The sequence below is a fragment of the Centroberyx affinis genome, unplaced genomic scaffold (assembly GCF_046629955.1).
Source record: "Centroberyx affinis isolate AG114_WGS23_722 - 3 ecotype Tasmania unplaced genomic scaffold, CSIRO-AGI_Caff_v1 ptg000108l_1, whole genome shotgun sequence".
Taxonomy (NCBI): domain Eukaryota; kingdom Metazoa; phylum Chordata; class Actinopteri; order Beryciformes; family Berycidae; genus Centroberyx; species Centroberyx affinis.
The window spans coordinates 106,126-133,176 of NW_027278810.1; the positions used below are offsets into that span (position 1 = coordinate 106,126).

The 27,051-nt window shown below is 40.5% G+C and overlaps 2 protein-coding genes across 6 annotated transcripts in view; both read left to right on the forward strand.

Annotated features, from left to right (window-relative positions):
* The first annotated feature begins 821 nt into the window (after positions 1-821).
* Positions 822-12,623, forward strand: kif3a (kinesin family member 3A). 2 transcript variants are annotated; one of them, XM_071525184.1, is made up of 19 exons: positions 822-969; positions 1,503-1,785; positions 2,060-2,204; positions 2,399-2,483; positions 2,707-2,812; positions 4,237-4,376; positions 4,515-4,712; positions 4,940-5,114; positions 5,301-5,399; positions 6,441-6,521; positions 7,329-7,337; positions 8,000-8,156; positions 8,343-8,523; positions 9,536-9,646; positions 9,872-9,997; positions 10,469-10,522; positions 10,640-10,708; positions 10,853-10,983; positions 11,275-12,623. In XM_071525184.1, the coding sequence occupies exons 1-19, from the start codon at positions 964-966 to the stop codon at positions 11,321-11,323; spliced, it is 2,205 nt and encodes a 734-aa protein (XP_071381285.1). In that variant the 5' UTR covers positions 822-963; the 3' UTR covers positions 11,324-12,623. The 2 variants fall into 2 exon arrangements, with proteins under 2 accessions (XP_071381285.1, XP_071381292.1); XM_071525191.1 differs by lacking the exons at positions 6,441-6,521; positions 7,329-7,337.
* Positions 12,624-16,164: 3,541 nt separating this feature from the next.
* atrx (ATRX chromatin remodeler) overlaps positions 16,165-27,051 on the forward strand; it is a 32,908-nt gene continuing 22,021 nt past the window's right edge. Inside the window, exons 1-17 of one of the 4 annotated variants that reach the window (XM_071525122.1) lie at positions 16,165-16,296; positions 17,847-17,908; positions 18,189-18,238; positions 18,367-18,488; positions 18,588-18,668; positions 18,867-18,976; positions 19,129-19,196; positions 19,687-21,641; positions 21,778-21,844; positions 22,007-22,146; positions 22,235-22,408; positions 22,541-22,655; positions 22,765-22,864; positions 23,152-23,337; positions 24,581-24,722; positions 24,890-24,999; positions 25,898-26,044. In XM_071525122.1, the coding sequence (XP_071381223.1) occupies positions 17,852-17,908; positions 18,189-18,238; positions 18,367-18,488; positions 18,588-18,668; positions 18,867-18,976; positions 19,129-19,196; positions 19,687-21,641; positions 21,778-21,844; positions 22,007-22,146; positions 22,235-22,408; positions 22,541-22,655; positions 22,765-22,864; positions 23,152-23,337; positions 24,581-24,722; positions 24,890-24,999; positions 25,898-26,044 (3,624 nt within the window). In that variant the 5' untranslated portion in view covers positions 16,165-16,296; positions 17,847-17,851. Of the gene's footprint in view, positions 16,297-16,944; positions 16,986-17,846; positions 17,909-18,188; positions 18,239-18,366; positions 18,489-18,587; positions 18,669-18,866; positions 18,977-19,128; positions 19,197-19,686; positions 21,642-21,777; positions 21,845-22,006; positions 22,147-22,234; positions 22,409-22,540; positions 22,656-22,764; positions 22,865-23,151; positions 23,338-24,580; positions 24,723-24,889; positions 25,000-25,897; positions 26,045-27,051 lie in introns of those variants that run through there. The other 3 variants (XM_071525138.1, XM_071525128.1, XM_071525147.1) reach the window with 3 other exon arrangements.

The following is a 27,051-nucleotide window of genomic DNA, read 5'->3' on the forward strand; positions in this document are numbered from 1 at the left end:
AATATAAGCAAGTCTTGGTTTGGAAAAAAATATGATATTGGTGAGTCAACTTTTGACCAAACCATGTAATGGTTTCCTCTTTAACTAGTTTCATCAACAGTATACGATTCCTGTAGCAGCTGAAGCATTTGCTATAGTCTTTGATACTCTCTCTGGTGTGACTAGTGAAAAGATTGTGTGTCAGATGCCTCTTACACCTTCTTTTGCATTGGTTGACTCCCCAGTTGGAAAATTATGCTTTGGTCCACTTCTTTGTCTTTGGAATAATCACATAATTAATTTACATTGGAAAATATTTGGATTCTTTCAAGATAAATATTGATTTAGGCTACTTTGTGCTTTCTGTAATTCTAACTCTGGATCACTTGTCCATATATTTTGGAAATGTATTTATAACCATAGGCCTAAACTATGGCAAGATATTTGTAGATTTGTGTTGGAAAATATTCTTTGCAACTTTCAGCTTTGGCTGGAAACTTTATTTTTTTTGTTTCAATGTACAACACAATACAAGAAAAAAAAAAATTCATAATTAATCTTATTTATTTCTAGCAAAGTATTACATCTAGAAATGCAAAACGTAATAATACAAACCCTCTTTAATCGGATTTCGTGTAAGGTGCTCTTTATTAATACAATATTTTATTACTATATTTCATATGCAAGCGAATACAAAAACAAACAAAAAAAACAACAGAAAAACAAAAATAAAAGCATTGCAGCAGTTGCTGCTGTAACGAACTACACCCCCCCCCCCCCCCCCCCCGGCCCGAACCCACGTTGCTGCGCAGCCGCAGACTGAGCGAGACCTGACAACAATCTGTATCGGATGTGAGCCATTGATGATATGGGCACTGCGTTGGCATTTAAATCCTCCTAATAACATCAATACAACAATCGCAACTTTACAGCGCTGTCATTGTTAGTAGACAAATAACATAGGCATCTTTCTGTAGTTTTACCATGCCGGTAAGTCGCCACGCCTCTTCGTATTTTTTTGTTTTGTTTGCAATGGGGTTCCTCCCTTCCTCCGACCTCAATGATGTGATGCTAACCACTTAGCCAACGTTAGCTTACCAGTTGCCGATAATCTAGGACACTTCTCTTTTGGCTGTGGCAACATTAAACGTTATTTCAATTTACTCGACAATTAGTGATGTCAATATAGGATTTTGAGAGAAAACATTTTCATAAATGTCCTGTTGTCTGTCTGTGGTGCTAGCCAGTTAACGTTACCCTCTGTTAGCTTTTTTGCTTGCCTAGCAACCTAGCAAGTGGGCAAGCGAATGGAAAGGCGTATTACCTGTTCTCTGGCTATGTCATGGCAGCTAAAGATAAAGTGACTAGCTTCTGAAAATGTAATGAAGGAGCCACTAGGCTGCACATAAACATAAACTGCACATAAACAAGCAAACGGTAGTTTGCTTTTTAACTGTTACTACATAACTTTAAGCATGCATTACAGTTACATTACTATGTGTTATGACGCTCCTTCCTTCCAGAGCAATAAGGTTGATAAACCCGAGAAGTTGGAAGTCAGTGACAATGTGAAGGTGGTAGTGAGATGTCGTCCCCTCAACCAGAAAGAGAAAATGATGGGCCACAAACAGGCCGTCAGTGTGGACGAGATCCGAGGGACCATAACTGTCAACAAACTAGAGACTCCCCATGAGCCTCCCAAGACCTTCACCTTTGACACCGTGTTCGGACCAGACAGCAAACAGCTGGATGTGTACAATCTCACAGCCCGCCCCATCATTGACTCAGTATTAGAGGGTTACAATGGTAAATTTAAGAGTGACATAATCAAAGCATTTAATGAATAAATCATTACTGTACAATCTGTGTCATCACTGTAATGACCTCATCATCTGTTGGATACATTCACTATATTGATAAAGGCACACTAATGCACATTTGTTAGCCTTGTGTAAATCTAGGCCTCATTTGATAGTAGTGATATTAGTGCAGGTTTTTAACGTTAGTCATAATGTATAGTTTTTTGTTATTATCCATATTGGCACTGATGGTTCGATACTGAGCCTTGCTGTCATTTCAGGCACCATCTTTGCATATGGGCAAACTGGCACAGGGAAAACGTTCACCATGGAGGGTGTGAGGGCAGTGCCAGAACTCAGAGGGATAATCCCCAACTCCTTTGCTCATGTCTTTGGTCACATCGCCAAGGCGGAGGGTGACACCCGGTAAGAGAACAGTCAGTCACCAAACAAAACACTCTTTTGTACTTCTTCTGATGTAACACAAGAAGGCACCTTTAACAGTTTCAGGCAGCAAAAATGTATCGATTGAAAATGTTATTTTTTTACAATGCCTGTTTCATTATCTGCAGTTTCACATTTCAATATTTATCTGAAATGATATGTGCACATCCCTACAGGTTTTTGGTTCGTGTATCATACCTAGAGATTTACAATGAGGAAGTGCGAGACTTGCTGGGCAAGGACCAGATGCAGAGACTAGAGGTAAGAGGGGGTTTATATGGAAAACTATGCCTCATCATGCAACATCAGCGAGTAATCACAAAACTATCCTGAGTGACTGTAACTAGTTCACTGTGTAGGAGTTTGTCGTAAAGGGCACTTAGAGTAATTTTTTCAGCCAAACTTGTGAAGCTTGCCGACTTTCCATGTTTGCATTATCTAGTTGATTTTATAACATATTTATCTATGATTTGTGCCATGACAGGTGAAAGAAAGACCAGATGTTGGTGTATACATCAAAGACCTTTCTGGTTATGTCGTGAACAATGCTGACGACATGGACAGGATCATGACGCTGGGGCACAAAAACCGTAAGCGGCATATCTGACAGTGTTGGACTTAAGTTAAAGCAGGAAGTGGTGGATACTCACTCAAAAGTGTCATACTTAATTTGTCATTGAGGTACTGCAACTCTTTCTACGAGATATTGGGAAACTGTGAGAAAACAAATTGTGCCCCATGTCTCTCATGTGTTAGAGCCAGTGGGGAAAATCTATCCACCAATGCTACCCGTGCATTATGTACATAATTTGGATTTATCAATGGTCAACAGTGAAATTGTATAGCAAATTAAATCACTGTTAGTATTTCTTTACATTAATATTCATGCCTGAAGTGAACATTAGATATTAAAACCTGTTAAGACCTAGCCCTAGCCCTAGGAAAAAACACCTAAAATAACATACCCAAAATGAATCAGGAATAGCTCCTCAACCATAAGGCCTATATGCATATTTCTGGTCTCCTTTGATAGGTAAGAAGCTAAGGAATATGAATCCATTGTAGGTAAACCTATACCATTCCAGAGTAAATGGAGATGCAATAAAGGAAAAAATAAGATTTTCATCCTTGCCTAGGATATAATCTAAATTTCAAAGGCAATATCACCATTATAACCAAGATCCCATAGATAATAATGCAACTGAATGTCTTCTCCTACTCTTTGACTACAACAGTAACTGTAAATTTGATGAAAATCCACTAAAATACTGACGGTCCAAAGTTACGGTAGCAACGTAAGTAACTAAAATCTGCCGTTTTTGTCGAAAATAACATAAGCCTTGGTGAAATATTTAGGCAAGAACATAGATTTATGTCAGTGTGACTGTAAAATGTTAAGTTTGATGGCTACGTTTCCCCGGAAATAGCGGAAGCTGTGTCGTTCCAATCGTGCTGCGTTTAGGGTCATTGGAAAGCTCGGAATTTCTAGTTTCCAGCAATACCAAGCATGTTATTGCAGACTGACGAGAAAATTATCCTGGATCTTTTGATCACAACTTGCTCTTATATTTACGAAGTTTATATTTGTACGACTTTATTGTTAAAATACTTAGTAATAAGACATAGTTTGGACAACATACAATTGGTTTACAGATTCTGAAAGCTGAAGACCCCTTGTTTTCAAAACAGTATAACATTCATATCTACTATAAATAGAACATCTTCCGTCGTGATTTTTCGTAATTACGCCATTGGGGTGAACCCGGTACCGGGTCCGTTGGGCTTAGTGTAGGAAATGTAGGTGTAAGTGTTGGAAATACATGCTGGTAATTATCAGAAAATACTAAGATACATTTTATTAATTAATTTAATAAATTACAAAGTGCATATTTAAGTAACATCACCATATTCTAAACAAGTTTGATGGCCATGAAAAGTCTCATTTCAGTTCAAGTTTTAAAATGTATTTGTAGATCATACATGTCATCTGATTAAATGTTCTCTTTATGTTTAGGTTCTGTTGGTGCCACCAACATGAACGAGCACAGCTCCCGCTCTCACGCCATCTTCACCATCACCATAGAGTGCAGTGAGAAAGGTGTGGATGGAAACCAGCATGTGCGCATGGGCAAACTTCATCTGGTTGATCTCGCGGTACGTATCGGGTCAGCATTTTCTAAGTAGAAATAGCTGCATTTCCTCGAAAGATGATTTAATTCACATGTAACAAGGAAATATGTCTTATCACCCACAATCCATCTGACCACAACATTTCTCTACCCCCACCGCTAGGGTTCTGAGAGGCAGGGTAAGACTGGAGCCACAGGACAGCGGTTAAAGGAAGCAACAAAGATCAATCTGTCTCTTTCCACACTGGGGAACGTCATCTCTGCCCTGGTGGACGGCAAGAGTACACACGTACCCTACAGGAACTCCAAACTCACTCGTCTGCTGCAGGATTCACTAGGAGGAAACTCCAAGACCATGATGGTACAATGAATGTTTAACCGGTTATCAGTGCTAGAAATGCACATGCGCTTCTCGTTCAGATCTGTCTTATTCTAAGCAATAAATGGTCATATTACTAATTTCTCTATGCAATAAATGCTCTCATTAGTAATTATTTTAAGCAATACATTATCACTAATTGCAAACTATAAAATGCAACCATTTCTCTGTTCTTGACTTTGCCATTGCCACATACTTCTCCCTACCAGTGTGCAAACATAGGCCCAGCAGACTACAATTACGATGAGACCATCAGTACCCTGCGCTATGCCAATCGGGCCAAGAACATTAAGAACAAAGCCCGGATCAACGAGGACCCCAAGGATGCCCTGCTGCGCCAGTTTCAGAAGGAGATTGAGGAGCTTAAGAAGAAGCTGGAGGAAGGTAGCCAGTCATTCATTCATTCATTGATTCATCCTATTTGGTTGTGAAGACACGATAGAAAACAATCAAGCAGTGTGGATTACAGTTATTGTTTAAAGTCTGGCACATAACAACATAGAAAACTGTTCTGTGTAAACCATGGTACTTTAGTATAGACCTCTAAAATGTTGAGCTCTGCCATTCTAGGGGAGGAGATCTCTGGCTCGGAGGGCAGTGGATCAGAAGAGATGGATGAAGGTGATGATGAAGGAGGGGAGGCAGGTGAAGGCCGCAGAAGAAGAAGAGGTAAGGATTAGTAATTCTCTCACACAAAGGTTTGTGTGGACACTAGAGCAAATATGTGTCACTGGAAATGAGTGAAAAATTGATATAATCTTCATACCCCCATGACAATTTTTTTTATGGTGACTTATTATAACTCAAGTGATGGGATTGCATCATGATAATTTGTGTATGTCTCTTTCCACTTCTGCTTAGTATGCTCATGAAATGTGAGTCAGCATTCATTTCCCCTGATAATTATCAAACTGAAGTCCTTTTGACTCCACTCTTTTTGTTGACAGGCATGAACACTGTCCTCATTTAGGAGTTCCCCCTATTCTGTCACCTTCTTGTTTTATCTGTCTTTGAGTGGAAGGTGTTAAGTGCTGATAAGGGTACATATTTAAGTCATAAGCAAAATGTAAAAATGGCGGTACCAATGTTCCTCCAAGTATTTTTACGGCCATTTTCCAGAACCTTTTTATATTGCCTATTTTTCCTTACCTGGGTCCAGACTTTTGAATCCGCACACTCCGAGTTGAATGATTCTGGTCTGGCATCGTGACATGAAACAGCGGTTTCTTGGTTGAAAAATGATCGGTCCAGTGAGCGCCGGGGGGGACTAACGATTAGTCAATCAGCGCCACGGGCAGGACTAACGCCGTTGTCAAGCTGTTGTCAAGTGTTGTCAAGCTGTGCGCCGGAAACCAAGGAGGAGTAATGACAATAATGGCGACCGCTATAGACAAGATAGACGCTGCTATCGAGGCTGTTCTAAATCGATTAAAAGTACCAATTACTTTGAGATCCAAAATACTTTGTTTTTACTTTGCTCCGTGTTGTCAAAGATGCTCTATACTTTCTGAACCGTTTCTGGTGTTGTCATGGCTACGCATCAGTGTCGACTTAAAATGACGTTAGATTCAGGCGGATACGTTGGTCTCTAGTGATTGGTTAGGGAAAATCGAACCCCTCTCTGCCTTTACTTTACTTTACTTTAATACTTCTGCCTTTTTCTCACTTTTTGCTGTGGTGGGTTTGGTGCTTCCTCTGTTTCTCTTCCAGACAGTGGCAGCAGCAGCAATAGCTCAGACTCTGCCTGCTCCTCCTCAGTGCCACAGCCCACTGAGGACAAACCTCAGACTAGTGAGTGGGAGCAGCCCTCTGCTCTACCAACCCAGCCACCCATTAACTTACCTTACTGCCCCATGTCAAATGTAACCCTCTGCCACTCCTGTAGGCGCACAGCCCAGATCACCCCTACTACTACTGACCATATCCCTGTATCTTCATGTGCCAAGTATTGTTAGGGTTCACATGAAGATGATTGCAAAGGTTGCTGGTGTGCAGGGGACAGGTTTGACAAGGATGTCTCAAGTGCAAATCCCCGCATTTGGCTTTGTGCTGATGTTTTGTGCACAAAATTCAAATGGGACTGTTGCATTTTGGAACATAGACTCTCTCCTGAGGATTGACACCATCTGAAGCACATTGCCTCCTATTTTCTTATCCTGCATGACCTAAATAACCACTATGCTCACACTTGGACTACTTCTGCATGTCGTTTACAGTAATATTGTCAGTTTCAGCTTACACCCCTACCAGGCTTTATTGTATTCGCTAACCTCAATCTGTTCCCCAAACACACAAAACAGGCCTTTCATCTACATCATGTGGCATTGTCTCAAGTGTAATTTTCTGCATCATGTCTTTTTCACTCTTCATATGCTGTTCTGTCAATATTGCTGCAACTTCTTTTTCTCTGTTTATCTTTCTGCTGCTCTTTCTCTCACTCTCCCATCTGTCCCTTGTTCAGTGTTCCACTCTGTAGAGTCATAAGACTTCCCAGGTCACTCTGTAATGTGTTACTCTTTCTCTCTCTCTCTCTCTCTCTCTCTTCCTGCGGGTGCAAAATGCCGCCTGTCTGACTTGCTATACACCTCTTAATTCAAGAAGAAAGAGGTTGGTGTAAGAATCTCTGTGGTCTTTATTGTCATGTAAAAATGCCTCTACTTGCATAGTTTAGACAATTGACCACACTGTGTTTCAATAGCTAAACCACTAACTTTCTGACTGCATAGAGAAACAGATAGGCTTATTGTTTAATCAGTATCTTTCCATATATGACTGTCTTCCATAGTCCTCATTATCTCCATCTTCATAACCACCTTGTCATGGGTGAGAACCTTGCACTGATCAAGTGGATATCTGAATAAGCCATAACCTTTCCTCTTATTTCCAATTTAGATTATACTAACAGTGATTATTTAAAACTGTGCATTAGCAAGTCAATACTTTGTCCAACTCACTGGATCAACTGAGCAACCACTAACTAAATTAAAATGCAGACTTAAATACTGTTGTTTTGAGGTTCCTATGAAAAATCCTATACTAAATTAAAAATAAAATAAAATATTGCTGTGGTAAGCGAGTGCATATTTATCTCCTAAAACTGCACAGTTTAAATAATACAAATGCTGTTTAAAAAACTATGTAGATAAAATAATCTGCAATATATTTAATTGTAATCATTCTAACCGATAAATGAATGATTAATTAGATAGAGAAGTTGTATCTAAAATGAGCCATCAATTGAAAGGTATGTATGCCATGTCTCCCTTAAGGGAAGAAGAAGGTTTCCCCTGACAAGATGGTGGAGATGCAGGCAAAGATTGAGGAGGAAAGGAAAGCCCTGGAGGCCAAGCTGGACATGGAGGAGGAGGAGAGGAACAAGGCAAGGGCAGAGCTGGAGAAGAGGGAGAAGGACCTGCTCAAAGCCCAGTGAGTTCTCAACACATTCAGGGCTCAAAAACTAAACATTTTGTATTTTTAATGAACATTTAGAATATGGTACAAACTGTTATACAAATCAAATAATCTTCAGTGAAGTTAGTGAATGTGGCAGTGTATGTGCCCCCCACGTAATGGCCTGTATTACCACTTATCTGATCTACCTTGACCCCTCAGGCAGGAGCACCACCTGCTGCTGGAGAAATTGTCCGCCCTAGAGAAGAAGGTGATTGTGGGTGGGGTGGACCTCCTGGCCAAGGCTGAGGAGCAGGAGAAGCTCTTGCAGGAATCCAACAATGAACTGGAAGAACGCCGCAGGAGGGCTGAGCAGCTCCGCAAAGAGCTGGAGGAGAAAGAAGTAAGCATCATGGATGACAATCAGCATGCTAAAAGAATGCCTGGTTTGCAATACAATTTTAGCATGGTAGTGCAGTGTTAACCTTAGCTCTTTACTGTTTTCTGGCAGTATTTTTCTACGTGAGCAAAATTCAGATTGGTGGAGATCAAATCAATACCCTGCACCCTGCATGGGTATATTTCACGGAAAACTTGAATAGCAGCTCTCACAGGAAAACACATAGGTCTATGTTTTGAATCACATACATGTAATTTACCAGTATGGACTAGTCTGTGCAACTGGCAGTAAAGTTGTACCTACATAGGGTGGCTAGTACAGATTGCATCCTGCTATAGGAATGCCTGGTGCTTTATTTGTTTGATTGCTAAGATCTCTGTAGTAAGCAGAGAGTCATCAAGACATGTCACTCATTTAACAATTGACTTAATAAATCAAAATAAATCAATAAGATGATTGGTATGTATGGGGAATAACCATTCCACTTCCATAATCACAATAGTACCCTCTTAACATACACATGCTACATCAGATGTCTTTGTAGTGCAATGCTATAACCGGACCAGGATGTATGATGGGTGACAGGATATGATGTCACATACACCCACTGGCACTGAAATACCTCATAACCGTAAAGAGGTTTTTCTTTCAGTATTAGTTTGATTGATGGTGAACCAATCACGTCATCGTGGTTGGAAAACATGGTGTGGCACTCTACAATACGCCCAGCAGCGTAATAGCCTAATACTCACTCACACACACACATACACACACACACACACACACACACACACACACACACACACACACACACACACACACACACTCACTCATGCACACACATTTGCACCACGATGTCTGGGCTGTTCAGAGAAAAGCTCTGAAAATTTTGCTAGTTGTATGACATTATTTTAACTTCTGCCTCTTATCTACGTCTAATCTCCACAGTTAAGACCACAGAAGCACTTCTTTTCTTTCATCTTTTCACATATCACTGATCCCTCTCTTATAACAGCAAGAACGTCTGGACATTGAGGAGAAATACACTAGCCTTCAGGAGGAGGCCCAAGGAAAGACCAAGAAGCTGAAGAAAGTTTGGACCATGCTGATGGCTGCCAAATCAGAAGTAAGCATGGAAAGAGGGCAATATGGAGAGAGCATACAACAAACAGAAGCTCTGGGTTCATTCCCCCCATGACAGTAATCATCCTTGAGCAAGACGCTGAATCCTAAGTGTTACCATGTTTTGTCCTCACAGTTTAGACTGATCATATTAGAAACTCTGTCCACAGCTGTAGTTAATGTTGTTGCATCAGTGGAACAAAGCAAGATGTTCTGTTTTGTCTGTTAGATGGCTGATCTGCAGCAAGAGCATCACCGGGAGATCGAGGGCCTCCTGGAGAACATCCGCCAGCTGAGCCGAGAGCTCCGGCTCCAGATGCTCATCATAGACAACTTCATTCCCCAGGAGTATCAGGTCAGTGTGTGTGTGTTTACGTTTGTACATGTTTGTACTACTGTGTGTCACTAATTTCCATATATTGGCTATTGTCTTTGTTGTTTCCTCAGATTAATTTGCTAACTGCGCCTATTTTACAGCTGCATTTGGACATGTTCGCACAGAAGATGTGCATAAAATGAAAAAGCTCCCTTTGCCTCTGAATGACTGTCCATTGCTTTACTTAGTTTGTGTCATGCTAAACAGTTTTCACTGGCATAAACGTTTGCTTTTTTATGTATAATAACTGTGAGGCATGAGCACCTTTTAAAAAAAAAAATAAAAAAAAAAAAAAACAAATGGGAAAGTTGCTACATAATGAATCAATTAAATTATTTTTACACCAAATAAAACCATAATACAGCTACTTTATGAACATGCCCTTAGTTGGTTTGCATTTGTAAGCTTTGTGGATAATGCTTGTCTTTGTTGTTCTTTTTTCCTGTCTAGGAGATGATAGAGAATTACGTGCACTGGAATGAAGATATTGGAGAATGGCAACTGGTGAGCTCTCCTGGCATAGCACGTCCACACACTGTGCATTAAAATCATATTAGCTTATGATCTCAGAGGTGCAAACTCTGAGCTAAGGACTGCTACTCAGTAACTTGTTTCTTTCAGAAATGTGTGGCATACACTGGCAACAATATGAGAAAACAGACCCCCGCACCGGACAAGAAAGAAAAAGATGTGAGTACATTGTGTGGTTTCTTTTTTGTTCCCGTCTGAAGTTCGTTTTATGAACTAACATCCCTGACATTCTTCTCTTGTTCTTTCCTTCTTTTATTCCTCCCCTCTCTTTTTTTTTCATTTGTCTCTCCCTGCCTCCTGTAGCCGTTTGAGGTGGACCTTTCTCATGTGTACCTGGCCTACACAGAGGAGAGCATGCGGCAGTCACTGATGAAACTAGAGAGGCCTAGGACTTCTAAAAGCAGCAAGAGTGGCCGGCCCAAGACTGGTCGAAGGTAATCTACAGTCTACACAGGCCACAGATGGCCTGGAGCTGCACAACCTATTAAACATGTCTGATATACCAGCCATTAGTCAGCCGTGGTGCAAAATAATGTAGCAATGTCTCAGTTGCTCTTCCTGAGCAGTCGTTAATAATGCAAGGCATCAGAATATAATCACTGATATGATATGCAGTGTGATATTTGCCATTTTCATGGTATACTGTTATTCTGAGAAATATGTAGGTCGAAAGCTTCTTGAAGTTGTTGAATGATAACGCTTATCATGTACATATCTCCACACAGGAAAAGATCTGCAAAGCCAGAGGCCGTGATCGAATCCCTTCTGCAGTGAAAGCAGCTTAGAGGAGAGCATCTTTCTCACTGCAACTAGATGTTACCTTAGGAAAAGAGTCATTAGTCGAGTCTGAAGATTTTATTGTTGAACGTTATTTAAAAGATTATCTGAATACACTGTATAGCCGACAAGGTTTTAAATGTGAAGGAGAGGTTGTTCAGGGAGCACCCATGGTAGTATTTAGACTTCTTGGTCAATGGGACCTGCTGTTTGTATTATAATGTAAGGCTTGTTTGACGATGGCCAACATCTTAATGTTGCCTTTTAACACATACGCGTGGCAACAAACGCTGCTTGAAATTGGACTCATGTTATTAAGCACCTCTAGCATTAAGGGGGAAATCCACCTTAAACAGAATTCACTTGTTATTGCAATGATTTTTGACTGCAAGGTCCATGTTTGTGAACATGACCAACTCTCTGAAAACTAGAAGCCACAAAATTGACAGGATAATGGAAGCTGGCTTTATGGACTTTCGAACTAGAAACTGAAATCATCTGAAATATGACCTGGGTACTTCACATCACCAGTGTTTTGTGATAGCATCACAGACCGGATCTTAACTTCCTTTAAAGAGATTTCATATTACGATTGTTTGGTTATGTCTTCCACGATCATATGAATGCTTTATGACAATGTGAATTCGAATTTAGGGTGCATTTGCACTTGAAGATAAAGCAGACAATTCTACTCTGAGCACAAGCTGTAGTCTTAATATTTCCTCCCTGTCAAGCCAGAGAAAACATTAACTTGAAGAGAGAAACAAAATTGACTCTTATTTGGGGGAGCGGGGGGGATAGAGAAGAGAGAGAGCATTTACGGGGGAAAGACTTCTTCCGAGACTGCAATTCATTTTCCCCAATGTTGAGTATTTCAAGTATGGAACTCAAATGTGTGCTTTATACTTCCTTTTCTTTAGGTCAAAAGCATAGGACATGCATGCCATCCTGCTCTACGTTAGTGCCATTTGCCCATTATACACTAAGCAAGTCATCTTTTTATTTTTTACATCTGTCTCAAATGTCTAGACACTTCCTATTATATTGAGATATACAATACATATGCCTTAGTATAATGCACTAGTACGAGTTGTTTTTTTCTATTTGTGGAGCTAATTTCATCTTTATGGTGTAGTGTAGTGGAGGCAAAGTGACTTTATTTTGTATCATAATGTATGTGAAATGTTTACATTCATCAAGCCCCCAGATACTTAATTTATTAAATTATTTTACATGTTTTATCTCACATGCTTTGTGCCATTTTCTTCTATGCATTTCACTATTAAATCAATGATCTTCCTAAATGTATATTGATGCTTTCAAAGGTTCATAATAATTTCTGCAAATCTGAACTTGCTAGTTCTTAGAAAAGTTCATCCGATGAGGCTATGAAGACATGTAATTACTGCAAACAGCTTATTTCTATTTGCATTTCCTACTGTTGAATGTGTAAAACCATACAGTAATTGACAAAAAAAAACAAAAACATGTTAAATAGTCTTGTTCTGTGATGTAAAATGTGATGTAAGAATAGTTATGGGGTGACTGAACAGTTGCACCTTATGTGAATGGTGTGGAAGGACTGCTGATGATACTGCATTATGGGAATACTTCCATGAACACGACAAACCACTGTCAAGTCATAATTTATTGATTTTATAAATATAAATACTACAAAAATAAGTTATGTAAGTACATAAATATTACATTACAATAAATAAGGATAACTAACATGTACTCGTGGTTGACCCGTGTTTAAGTTCAAAATCAGCTTGTTCAGCAATGTCTTTCAGCACATCCTCTACAGATACCCTGTCGTTTTCAGCCATGCAGTTGGTCATCTTTGTCTGAAACAAAATAATTTTAGCATTTTAAATTTAAGTGCACAAGGATCTTGTTGAACAGGTAGAACTAAAATGTTTTGGAACAAGATGGACACCCAGGAGCATAAGCTTGACATCCCTGGTTGGCACAAAGGTGGTTTAAAGTCATAGCCAGGTATTTGAAATTTTGTGTATGAAGTCAGATTTCATAATGGACTGACCAGCCTGTTGAATAATAGTCATTCCTCCTTACCGCATTGTTGTACTGTGTCAAGAATCTGGTGATTGTCCAATTTTCCAATTTTTCAGTCACATTGTTTTGAATTTCTCTCAAACTCTTCTCAGCCAAACAGAAGGGTTTACACTGAGATGAGAAAGACACAGTAGTGGTGTTAGGACAGAATTAGACAGACAGCAGCAAATCTCTATATTGCAAATGTACACCTGTTATATATTGCTGTTATGAAGACTCTGCAAGCTCCAAGAAAAGTCTGGAAACTGCAGATACAATGTCTGAAAAACAATACGTTTTTAAATGTTTCTAACATACCAGCACGGCGCCATTCTTCTTTATCGGTGGCACCTTTATTGTCTCCAGTCCCTATGACAAGATCAGAATGTCATTATATAAAGCATTTGGCACATTAGTAATGTAAGAGCATTTAGATTTATCCAAAAAAGAAACTCAAATATAGTTTTATACTTGTCTTACCTTATACTTCCTCTTTGCTTCTTTACGGATGTCTTCCAGCAACACTCTCTTTTCAGCATCTGGAGCAGATGTAATTGGTTTTGCGTAGAGCATCACACACAGCATCATAAATGCAAGACAGAAGATACTAACAGTCTTCATGGCTTTGAAGTACAATGTGGGCAAACACTGTCAGGTTGAGGTGGAAAGTTGAATAACTTCCAAACTCAAACACCTGCTACTTATACTGTCACCAAATGCTGACACTCAGACAGCTCACATCCTGAAGACATATTACATACACGTCACAGTCAATCTATGTTCCGAAAGCCTAATAAGGACCAGGAAGGACCTGCAATCAGCAGGTATCAAACGGAAAGTTGATGTCTTTATCTGTCTGTCAACCAAAAATTACACTTCGTGTGTAACCTCCTTCTTTATCTATTACCAAGCAACTACCTCTTAATCACTGTGATCTGAGTCAGCAAAACCTTCACCAAGAAGTGCTGGTCTTGTTCTTACAGCGTGTCAAACCTCACTGAACACACTTCATCTGATATGTGTAAGGACGAGGGAGGACGGACGGGAGATGGAAGAGTATGGCAATGACATTACCATCTAATGAAAGACTAATCTTATGTGATTTCATGATGAAGGCATAAAGAAAAACTCTCTGATACTATACATATTCCCAATTTTCTAAAGTGTATTTTTATAATTCATGTTTTGCAAGAAAACGAAATCATTTTCTTAAATAGGCTGGGCCATCATTTATCATTGTATTAAAATACTGTGCAACTGAAATGCTTTATTCACACATATTGGTATATACACCAAGGAAAGTGACAAGAGTAGGCAGAGGCTAAAGGGGATTTTTTTTTTTTTTTTTGAGTCAAGCTATATCCCACACACAGCAGATAAGGTCGAGGAAAATGTGACGGACAGAAATATTCCTGCCACTGTCACAGGTATACCACTTGAAATATGAATTGCATTTATTACTAAGTCAGCTTCAGTTTTACTCCAAATGACTATGATTCAAGTTTACTGTTCCATGACCAGTTGGTATTTTGTTTTTAAGACCTGTCAAAAGTTCCCTCTTAAAAAAACCCCACGAGAATCCAGTTATTGTGTTTTGTTTTGTTTTTTATTCAAATAAAATAAATCCAAAAATACTGAAGACATTTTGAGAAAGGAGTTTCCTAAAATAGCAACATAGGAAGGTGGACTGTCTTGGATATATGATTACACACTTGGAGGGGTCATAGGCAGAACTAGGAAGTAGTTACTGAACAGAGAAAAACAACAGGAAAGTATTCAGTAAAACAAGCCAGTCTTGGACAATACTTGGAGTTTTGCAAAAGCGAGACATATTTTTAGGATTTTTAGGACAATGCCATCATTTTGACATGTGGGTCCCGTCCTGCTCACCTTGATAGGAGTTAATAAGTTTGCATTTTTCTGTTATTAATGTATCTGGTATGCACATTGAACACAGACTTTATTATACAATAACCTCGAAACTCTTACAAATCTCCACATTAAGTGAAAATGCAACACTTTAACTCAATCGGTTCGGTTTACTTGTGTAGTGTAGCTGCACCACAAGACAACAGTTGAGGAAGAGCCCCCTCCTCAGGTAATGTTTGTAACTTCCTATACAGCAGCAGTTCATTTCAAGAGGCATAACTAGTGGCCAGAAGAGAAATGCCACAAACAGCCTATATTTTGTTTTGTCAGTCTCTAAAAATCAAATAAACACGTGAGTTAAACTGCCCCGTCTTAACTGAGTTCACAGTAGTGCCACATCTCCACAGAGAGCACCTGTGACATGTTATTAATATTTTGAGACCATAGTAGAGAATGGGGCAAACTATTTCCTCTTCCAAACCATACAGCACAGTAAATAATTTTACCGGCTTTGTGTTCTGCTTTGCAACGATAATTATCCCACTGAACCTGCAGATGCCTAACTGTTGCCCTGACATAACGGCCGTTAGCGTTTTGAGTCTGGGGAGCTCCGACTCACACGGGGAAGACAGGGGCAACAACATCGGCGAGCGCGCCTGTTTCTACATAAATAAATGAATGAATCAAAAATACAGTGCCTTTTACTTCCCACCAACGTATTTGCAAAGAATCCAGTTCCCTCTCTATCTAGACGAATCAATAAGCTCCACACAGCACGAGCCACTCAGAATGCAACAATGTCCGAAGCGGTCAACCAATAGGATTGCGCATAGGATTTGGGCTAGATGCGCCATTTTACTGCGTCCACAGCCATCCGGCAAGATGGTCCCCTTGCTTTGTCTCCCCTGACCGGAGTTGTTTCAATAGTCAATGTTTTTTCTTGTTTCCGTGCCATCGAAAATTTGAAAATCGAATTGCATTGGGTCGACCGTACCACAATTTATACGTGTCTCTGTCAATCAAGAAATGACGACTGGGAAAAGGAGGTATGAACAGCACCCAAGCTGTTTGTTTAGACAAGCCAATTTTGCATTGATCACTGTGCTAAGTTAGCTAGCGGCTAACCTGGCCATGAGTGACTGCTAGTTACCTCGGTTAGCTGAGAATATCTGCGCAGCCGGCAATTTTTATTTCCTCAACCCGCAGATTCAGATGTGCATCTGCGCATTGTAATATTTGGTCATGTATCAAGCTAGTTATGAGATGCATTGTTTTGTAAAATGCAATTACGTGGTTAGCAACTGACAAGCAAAATCGCCGGTTTCCGAAATGATCGGAAAGCTAATGTAACTGTTAGCTATCAGTGAATGGTAAGTGTTGCTCTGCTAGCTTGGATGTTGCTAGTCAGTGCCAGCCCGCAGTTAGCTCGCTGGCTTATGCCATGGCATCGTCAGAGGGAGGGAAAGGCCTGTACATGCATTTTTCGGTGCATGCCTATGCATTGGACCATGCATGCACCGCCGAGATTGCAAGGTTGCTAGGGCAACGTGAGATGTCGGAAACCAGAAGTTCTGCAGCGAGGGCGGCAGCTAAAGCTGCTAACGTTAGCCAACTTGAACTTAACGTATCCAGTAGTTAGCGTTATGTCAAAACATAGGAACGCTGCGTTGGTCGAGTGAAAGGACAAGCAAGCACTTACCTAGCTGCAAATGTAGAATCATGTGCTGCTTTTGATGTGAGTAGGCTCTTTCTTGTTGAAGCGACGGGTAGGATGTTTGATAATAATAGGCCTGCCTGCTGTTGGCATGACTGAGCTGATATACCCAACAGCTTGTAGCGATCTAATCAGCACATTATGATGACGCAAAACGTCAATATAAACAGCGGCACAGCCCTCTCAACTAAGAATTGTATCCAAAATAAATACGAATAATTTACTTATATAATATTCTGTAAATCGTAGCTATGAATGCTAATAACGCTAATGTAATATTGATGTATGTTCCCCAATGTTTAAATATTGCGGTGTTTGTGTATTTCTTTTGGAATTAAACGTGCCTTGTAAGCTGTGAGCTGGCCAGTGACTACTGGGACAAAAGACAATAACAAAGAAACACATTTTCAATATATCCCCCTCTTTTGTCTTGGAGGGCATTTGTTATTACTGTAAAGGATAGAAGTCTTCTGGAACATATATTAACCTTAACAATTCTTCTGCATGTTTTTATTCATACATAAAAATTAAGCCAAAAGTTAATGTTTTGTTTATTCTTATGTGCAATTTCTCCGACTTGCCTAGTTAGTGTTTTGATGTGTTGTACTTGTGTTTAATTCTTGCTTGTCCTTCAGTGTAGTAGTAAATCCTGTAAAATCATTCTTTTAACTGAGATATTCATCATAAAGTTAGCCAGCAAAAAGACAGTACACTGCATAGGCAAAAACATTTTCCCATGGGACATCATGAATTGTAAGTTTTGGTTTTGGTAGATGGGCCATTGTTACAGGCTTCAGATTCTGTGATTCAGATAAAACACAGTGCAACATTTTAATTTATCGTGATGCCCGACATGATACAAATCTTGGAATTTCTTCCTAGGTAAAATGAGTACGGCTTCTTCTGAATCAAACCTAGACCAAATGTCAGAAATAGCAGAGGAGGTGAGTGTGGCCTCTCCGGCAGCCAAATGTATGTTTACTTTACAGCTTTATACATTGACCTTACTGTAAAAATAAAGAAAAAACACCTTGAAGCCACCTATTTTACTGATTTTGACAGTCATCTCTCACATTGTTATTTTTCTCTAAGTGTGGACCTGTTGCTGTTGTGGGATATACTTGATTGAAGCATTGAAGACTTAGTCAATTTTCTTCTATTTGAGATTTTGTGTCATTTGGATACATTTTGATGCTACTCAAATCACTTGTCTTTCCTCATCAGCCTGGTAGCTCAACAGAAACTATGAAGCCCTCCTCTTCTCGTACTAAGAGGTGAGGTGTAACTTTCTTAGATGCAGCTGTAAATGTTTTCTTTGCATGCATGTGTTCTTCAAAGAGGTCCACATACTCTCAGACGCAGCTTAACAAGACACTAAAAACTTTGTTCTAACACATTTTAGGAAGCCTGCTGTTGTAGCTAAGCACACTGGATTGAATGAATCAGACACCTCAGAGGGGAGTGAAAATGAAGGTGCCAGTTCTGACAATCCTTCAGAAGGTAACGTGGACAGCTTGTCTAAAGGTATGAACTGTGAGGGGACCCGGTGGTTTTGATCAAGATTCTGTTGATGTTGAATAGGATGCTTATTTTGGGAGACTTTTGTGTTGTTTTTGTCTCCAGGCACATTAGTGATGAGGCCAGCTGGGAATGAAAATAAAGGCGCTATGAAGCTGAGAGTGGATTTCAAACACAAATGCGCAGGTTATTTTATTTCATTATTTGGGAACTGAACATGTATTCTGTTTGGCATGTAGGAGTTCAAAACCGCAAAATGCATAGAATTTTAATATAGTCAGAGTAATACATATGAAAGTAATGACTAATTTAGTCAGTGAGAACAAAGTGAAAGTCAGCACATGTGACACTTATTGGTTTGTTTCTCTCTGTCCATTATCACAGATGATGCCCTGCAGAAGAAGGTAAACTGCACTGCTTGTGGACAACAAGTAAACCAATTTCAGCGCAACTCTGTGTATGAGCATCCTGTGCTCAAAGTGCTTATTTGCAAGGTAGGATTTTCCTATATATTGCCTGCATGACAAGTAGTTTCTATGGCAATTACAATGAAGTCAATTAATGAAATTACACATTAACATTATTCAATTATTCTGTTTTCCATTTTTGCTATATTAATGCTTCATTTAATTTCCCCTGTCTCTAGTCGTGCTACAGGTATTACACAAGTGATGACATAAGCAGAGATTCAGACGGAATGGATGAGCAGTGCAGGTATGAAATTTTACGTGGGAACTGACCAACAGTTCCCTCTAAAACTACTGGTTTCCTTGATAATGTGAGCTAGATTGACTATAAGATGCACAACACAAATAATGAGCCACTTGGCTGAGCATCTCAAAAGAATATGACATGAGTTTGACCTTAATGGTTATGACTTGAATTATTTGTTCTATATTGAGTGTACATGAAAGCTTGGTTTTGGCCACTTTCCAAGAATGTAAATTAACAACAAAGGTTGCTAATAATTGTAATGCCTCTTTTTGAGAGTAACATTTTATTTAAAGTTGAAATAAACATTTTCTGACAACCTTTAAATGTATTTTTCATTTGTCATTACGTTTTAATCTTTGGCAGACTTTTTGGCTCATCTTTACCAAAAGTGCCAATAATTCTGTAGACCATCGTCTAATCTAACTATTTGAAATGTTGAAGACCTCAATTAACTGTAACTGTAAAACTCTGTTGAACTCTACCTCACCAGGTGGTGTGCTGAAGGGGGCAAACTCATTTGCTGTGACTACTGCAACAACGCTTTCTGCAAGAAGTGCATCCTGCGCAACTTGGGCAGGAAGGAGTTGTCGGTCATCACTGATGAGAACTCAAAGTGGCACTGCTATGTCTGCAGCTCAGAGCCCCTCCAGGATCTGATCTCCAAATGCAACCGCATCATGGAAAAACTAGAACAGGTGTGGCGGAAGCAACGGAAAACGGATAAAAGCCAGGAGCGTGACAGCAAGCGACACAAGGACAAGGAAGTCAAAGGGCACAAAACGGTTGTCAATGGGAAGGAACACTCAGAAGGCTCAGGGACCATGACATTCTCTTACAAAAAGCTGCAGGTACCCAAAGAACTTGTAAAGAAAGCGAAAAAGCTTGTTGAAACTACAGCGGGACTGAATAATACGTTCATCCAGTTTATCCAGCAGGCAACAGAGGAGCAGGGAGATAATTCTATCAGGTATCGGCATTTGAAAGCCTTCAAAGCTGTACTATCCGATTTGAGAAAGGCCCACAATGCTTTGGAGGAGGCTTTGGAGCCTGAGTTCAGAAGCATGGAGTTGCAGAATGGTAATGAAGGGCTACATATTCTTAGAAAAAGCACTGATGCAGTTGCCCCTGTCGCTGGTGGCCATGTGGACAATGTGGCTGCTGCAGCTGAGGAGGCTGATCCAGCTGAGGAGCAGGACGTGGATAATGACCGAGTGTCAGATGAGGCAGAAACAAAAGAAGGCCAAACAGATACTGACGCAACCAACGCAACAGTTAAATCTGAAGACTGTGACGGTGGGCCAGTTTCATCTGGTGAAATGTCTCTAGATCACGACATTGTGTCCGTGCCCCCCTCGGTTCCTGAGGAGCTCTTTCAGATGGTGGAGAGTCTTGCAGATTCCTCCATGCTCTCACAAACTGACACTGAAGTTGTAACGGACACTGATGCAAAGTCAAATGGCAAGTCATCAGACCCTCAGCGCTCCCAACCCAAGGTGAAGAACCTCATCGTGAAACTCACTCCCGTGCCAGTTGTGACGACGCGTGGGTCAAGGTCCTCCAGGTCCAAAAACAAGGAAAAAGATGCAAAGGTGAAGAAGGAATGTGAAGAAGAATGCGAGGAGGAAGATGCTGCTGACGGAGCGGATAGAACCACAGGTGACAGCCCACCACCTAGCCGTCGTTCTAGTAGAGTGAAGACCACTCCCCTGAGGAAGCAGGCCGAAAACAAGGGCCAGGCAGATTCCTCTGAGTCCGACTCGGAAGAAGATGGTCAAGGTAAGGCCAAGTCCTCCAAGAAATCCAGCAGCAACAAGACAGAGGATGGGAAGCAGACCAAGGCTTCTTTGTCAGAGATAAAAACGGTGGACTCCGACTCGGACGAAATTCCTAACATACTGCTACAAACAGCTGCAGCAGGGCACAGCTCTGATGAGAATCAGGGAAGCAAGAGCGTTAGAAAGTGTTTGTTTAAGCTGAACAGGACATCCTCACAGGATAAAGAGAAGGCATCCAAACGCAAAAGGAAGTCTGACTCCTCAGGATCAGACTTTGAGAAAAAAAGCAAGAAGGCCTCCAAGAAGAAGAAGCAGAACGGCTCGGACTCCTCCAACGTTGACTCTGACCTGGAGAAGGAGATGAAGAGTCTGAGCAAAGTAGGGTCAGGGAAGAGGAGGTCTGGCCGGGTGAAGAAACAGGATGAAGCGAAAAAGGAAGACAAATGCTCTCCTGAGAGCAAAGCAGGGGAGCAGAAGAGGTCCTATGAAAAGAAACGGAAGGGAAAGAAAACCAAAGCAGCCTCCAAGCAGCCATTGTCCTCCTCCAGTGAGGATGAGGAGGAGAAGGAAGCCGAAGGTGACTCTGGAGAGGACAGTGACCAGCAGAAGATCAAACCCATTGTGGAGGAGAATGTGGTGGCAGGAAGTGGAACTTTCCATCAGTCCTCAGGTAGTTTGGTCTTATCAGTCAGGAGAGTACGGTGGTATTCAGCTCGACACGTGGCTAGTTACCACACAGTTTAGCCAGCCAAACTCCTAATAAATCAATGAGTTTTTGTTTTAACGTGTACTATTTTGTTGTGTAGGAGATGAAGTTGATGGTAAAGAGGAAGACTCTCAGGCTTGTGAAGATGATGATGATGCTGAAAACAGGTACATACAAAAGAATAAATCCCAACTATATTCTCTAACATCTCCACCTGATTTTTTTTAGCCAAAAAGCAGGTAATCCTTGAAGCAGCTCTTGATTAATATGTGAATAATGTGAGTCAACAACTGCCCCCCCCTCTTTTTTTTTTGCTTTGCTTCCTAAAGAATCGCAAAGAAAATGCTCCTTGCCCAAATAAAGTCCAACTACTCTTCTGGAGCAGAGAGCTCCTCTGATAATGAAGAAGCAGATAAGGAAGACAAAGAGTCCTCCAAGAAACCGAAACATGAGGATGAAGAACAGGAAGGTAACATACCTTTACTAAATATGTGCGGACACAGAAATGACTATGTTTTGTACTGTCTCATAAACAATTTCTTTTCCTCTTCTCGCAGATAATGAGGACGATTCAGATGACTCAGGTTCTGATATAGAAGTGAAGAAACGTGGCCGCCGTCACCGCTTACTTCGGCATAAACTCTCCTTGAGTGAGGGTGAATCAGGAGAGGAGAAATCTGCCATTAAAGAGAAGAACAAGAAGGAGACCAAGAAAAAGACAAGGCGGAAAGGTTGATCTGAGTTTTTACTTTGGTGTGTGCGCATGCAATGATGTCTGTAAGTTTATGGGTGAAGAGATTTGGAGCAAGGTTGGCAACTGACCTTTTGGTATCTTTCTCTCTCCCTTCTTATTTGCCTGGTAGTGGGTAGTGATGACTCTGCAGACTCAGACTTTGAGAAGTCCGAGTCCAGTGAAGACTCTGAGATGAGTGAGGAGCTTAGTGGATCAGAGAAAGAGGGGAAACGTCGAAAGACCAGGTGAGGAGAGAGAACCCCATCCAATTAATGCCGGTAATCTATTCCACTGTCACTAGCCGTGGATTGATCTCCTGCCCTTGCTTAGATGGATCTTATTTTGTGTCTGTAGAGCTGCCAAGAAGAAGGATGAGGAGAAACAGAGGAGTTACCAGCAGAAGAAGAAGCGACGCCGGATCAAAGTTCAGGATTCCTCCTCCAGCAATGAGAAGGTATTTGGATTGCAGTGCACCTAGTAGCCGTCCTGCACTAACCCGGAGTTTCTACCTTTTTTCCATTGCAAGATTTGCTAGACGGAGGCGATGGAACCACATAGCCTTTGCTAGTCAAGTCATGCGTGACACATTTAAAATGTGTTTGAACATACCCCTGGAGTGTGTTGTGGATGATTGAGGACAGAAGTCAGTCATAGAGATGCTAGGTGACTGATCACTGCAAGTGAGTGTTTGACCTAAGGGCTGAAGATCAGAGAGTTGAACTTAATGTGTGTTTTCCACAGAGTGGAGAGGAGGATGGCGAAGAGCAAGATGATGACGCGAAGGACACCCCCAAAGGCCGCAAAAAGATCCGCAAAATCCTGAAGGATGACAAGCTACGGACAGAAACAAGGGATGCTCTGAAAGAAGAGGAGGACAGGAGGAAACGTATTGCAGAGAGAGAGGCACTGAGGGAGAAACTCAGAGAGGTAAAAATGAGCTGTCTCATAGTGTGGTTAATGTGAAGCCCTGAACTATTACATTCAATAGACACTAGGGATGACATGTGCAGTCTGTTTTCTTTTAAATATCACATATTATCCTTTCTATTAATTAACTCTTGTGTGTAACAGTGCCAGTAGTAGTTGCAGCTGGAGCGCTAATTACACTGTTATCACTAACTTAGGAGAGGTTACATGATTACATGAAACACCCACTCGGAGGGGAAGGTGAGGAAAATGAAAAAGATGGCTTGTGCTGCTGCACCTGTTTGGCAGTTGTTTGCAAGCTTTGCAGAAAAAAGGTTTTAGCAAAGGATGTAAATACAAGGATCAAATGCACAGCACTTTCCACTGATGTCCAGAGTCGCACAAAAAACTTGAATACATGTGCAGGAAATGCTGCCTCAGTACGCTGGGGAATGTATTTCCCCATTTCCACACAGCCGGACAAAGTCACCAGGCTTGTCTTTTTGTCCAGAAACCTAGAGGTATAGTATAGCCTATATTAGAATCTTTTTATGCATGTTGTTGTTTTTTTTTGTTTTGTTTTTTTTCTCGAGTAATGTGACTCCTCATACTTATATTTGGCTGTTTAGTTTTGCTTAGCCTATTTCCATCACATCTTAAAAGAGTAATTTCCATGAACATTATTTCTGCGTGGCGTCCATAATGTTTTATCCAAGCTTGATTTGGATGACTACATTCATCAAGAATATGAAAATATATGTTTCTGTTCTCATTTTGAATTAATCAAAAGAGCCTATGAGTTAGGCTATGTCATTTGTTGTTGGATTCATATAATTTAACTTCAAAATTCATTGTCGCCGTAGTGCTGACTATATTAGATTATATTAGACTATATTAGATTATATTATGTGCACTCATGTAAATATTGGACTAGATGAACTTTATGAAGCATAGGCTGACATTAGGCCCATTTATTGCTTTGAGATAAAACTCTGTGACAGTGTAACCTGCTGACAGCACATGATGTAGCAGAAATTTGGTATCTGCAATAACAAAAGCATTATGACAGACTTACACCCTGGGACATTGTTTCCACAATTCCATGATAAAATCGTATATATCCCCATGATATGAAAAAAACGATATCCCCCAACCCTAGTCGACACTGTAATTAAACATTGGGGAAAAGTTGACATTCCTTTCAAACTGAACCTGACCTCTTTTTCACACTCTTCCCCTCTCTCTCTCTCTCATCCTCCCTCAGGTGATTGTGGTGAAGGAGTCTTCCCAGGTGACCTGTCCTATCACTACCAAGCTGGTGCTGGATGAGGATGAGGAGACCAAGGAGCCCATGGTACAGGTGCACAAGAACCTGGTCACTAAGCTCAAGCCTCACCAGGTCGATGGTAAGGACCAAGACAAGTGATTTCACTCCCATCCATGTGAACTCGGTCACTAACAAGCTATAGGGTTTAACAGCCATATTGGTTAAGAAGATACAGCTTATATGTGAAAATTAGATATTCTGCTCTGTAGTGGACTAACACCCCTCTCTCTTTGCCACCTGTTTCAGGAGTGCAGTTCATCTGGGACTGCTGCTGTGAGTCGCTGAAGAAGACTGAGTTGTCTTCTGGCTCTGGCTGCATCCTGGCCCACTGTATGGGCCTTGGGAAAACCCTGCAGGTGAGGAGAGCAGCAAGACCTCCTGTTGTTCCTACTGTCTTCTCCTCCTCTCTTTTCTCACAGCTGTTACCTTGCAAGTTTGAAGACCAATGTCACTGAAATTAATGTTGGAAATGAGGTTATCTATGGATAGCTGCTGAAAAGTCTTCTATTTGTCAACAGTAGGCCTACACATCAAAAAGAGGGACATAAGTACCCTATATGGCACATTAATGTTCCTCACGGTATAACTTGAGTTGCTTATGGAAAAATAAGCAAAACTAGATTGTGTAGATGTGTGAATTGTGTTCACGTACACATACTGTAGGTAAAATATAGATGGGCGCAACACAACAGGCAGACAGCAGGCGGAACAAGAACGGACCTGGAGTAGCTGCTTAAAACGCCAAGCTGCAACTGGGCCGCAACAAGTTCGGATATGCTAATGTTACGCATGCTGTGTAGTGTAGGTGTTGGGCAAACACTGCTGAGTAAACCAGTGTCTGCAAAGTAGGGCTGCAACTAACGATTATTTTCATTGTCGATTAATCGATTAGTTGTTTGGTCTATAAAATGTCAGAAAATGGTGCAAAATGTCGATCAGTGTTTCCCAAATCCCAAGATGACGTCCTCAAATGTCTTGTTTTGTCCACAACCCAAAGATATTCAGTTTACTGTCATAGAGGAGGAAAGAAACCAGAAAATATTCACATTTAAGAAGCTGGAATAAGAGAATTTTGACTTATTTTTCTTTAAAGAATTACTCAAACCGATTAATCGACTATCAAAATAGTTGCCGATTAATTTAATAGTTGACAACTAATCGATTAATCAATTAATCGTTGCAGCTCTACTGCAAAGCTGTTCTGTCTCATTCTTCTTCCCTGTGTCTGACTGTTGTTCTCTTTTTGTGCTGTAGGTGGTGACATTCCTTCACACTTTACTGCTGTGTGAGAAGCTCAACTTCACCACGGCGCTGGTGGTTTGTCCCCTGAACACCGTCCTGAATTGGCTCAACGAGTTTGAGAAGTGGCAAGAAGGAATGAAGGATGATGAGTGTTTAGAGGTAAAGAGTTTGTATTGTAACCTTTCCGGTTGTTCCCACTTATCAGGGATGTGTTTTTTGTTTTGTTTTTTCATTTTTCTTTCTTTTTTTCCTTTTTTTTGGGCACACAACTTTCAAGAGATTTTTTTTTGTTTGTTTTTTATGTTCCTCATCACATGCCTTTCTTTTTAGAGAAGTCTGTTCTGTGTTTGTGTATGTGTCATAAAACACCAAACATACCCAGAGATAGGATGCAAACCCTGTCTCTGGGTATGTTTGGTGTTTTATCTCCCTATCTGAGGATGGTACAATTATACTGTGAGTAAAATCACAGTTTCACAATTTTACGATAATTATACAGTAGTTTAATTTTACAACATTAAGGTCCTGCAAAAAAAAAGACATGTACTACTATATTGATAACACATTTAAATATGATGGAAAAATATGATCAAAAGCATTTATCGAATCTAAAAAACTAACGGTAAAGTAAATACATGTTGGTTTCGGCTGTATTCTCATTTAATTTTTAGAAGTGTGCCCACGCTTTCGAACACTTGTGTCGATCCGTCATGTTGACAAATACACTGGGAAGTGGGGGATTCGATAAGAAAATTCGTTCGATTTAGGGATTAACAAATCTGGGTATTTTGCTGACTTTTAACCGGTTCTAAACAGAACCGAGTAACAGAACCCAACTGTATTCTCAACTGACCGCTACTTTGTTGATTGTGACAATTTAATTCCCTACCAGCTTCATGTTTCATTAAGCAACTTCCCACCAAACTTTTCTTTTATTACCTTGACTTGAACATGCAAGGATGGATGGTGACATGGAAGATGCTGTAGCAAGTTAGATGTATTTGACACATTGGTAGCCATTTTTTGTCGGCCTCTTTTGCAAATTGGATATCAGTCATCTTCAACCTAACCCCCTGGGCATTTCTGAGGAATCCAAAATGCTCCCACATTGCTGATTTCAGGTGCTTTTTGATGGATAAAAGGCTGGGGTGTTGTCTCCTGCCCAG

What these genes read in the sequence shown, in the direction of transcription:
- kif3a (XM_071525184.1), top strand. An exon ending in AAGAGCTGGAGGAGAAAGAA is followed by an intron (nt 8,524 to 9,535) that starts GTAAGCATCATG and finishes CTCTTATAACAG; the next exon opens with CAAGAACGTCTGGACATTGA. An exon ending in CGGACAAGAAAGAAAAAGAT is followed by an intron (nt 10,709 to 10,852) that starts GTGAGTACATTG and finishes TGCCTCCTGTAG; the next exon opens with CCGTTTGAGGTGGACCTTTC.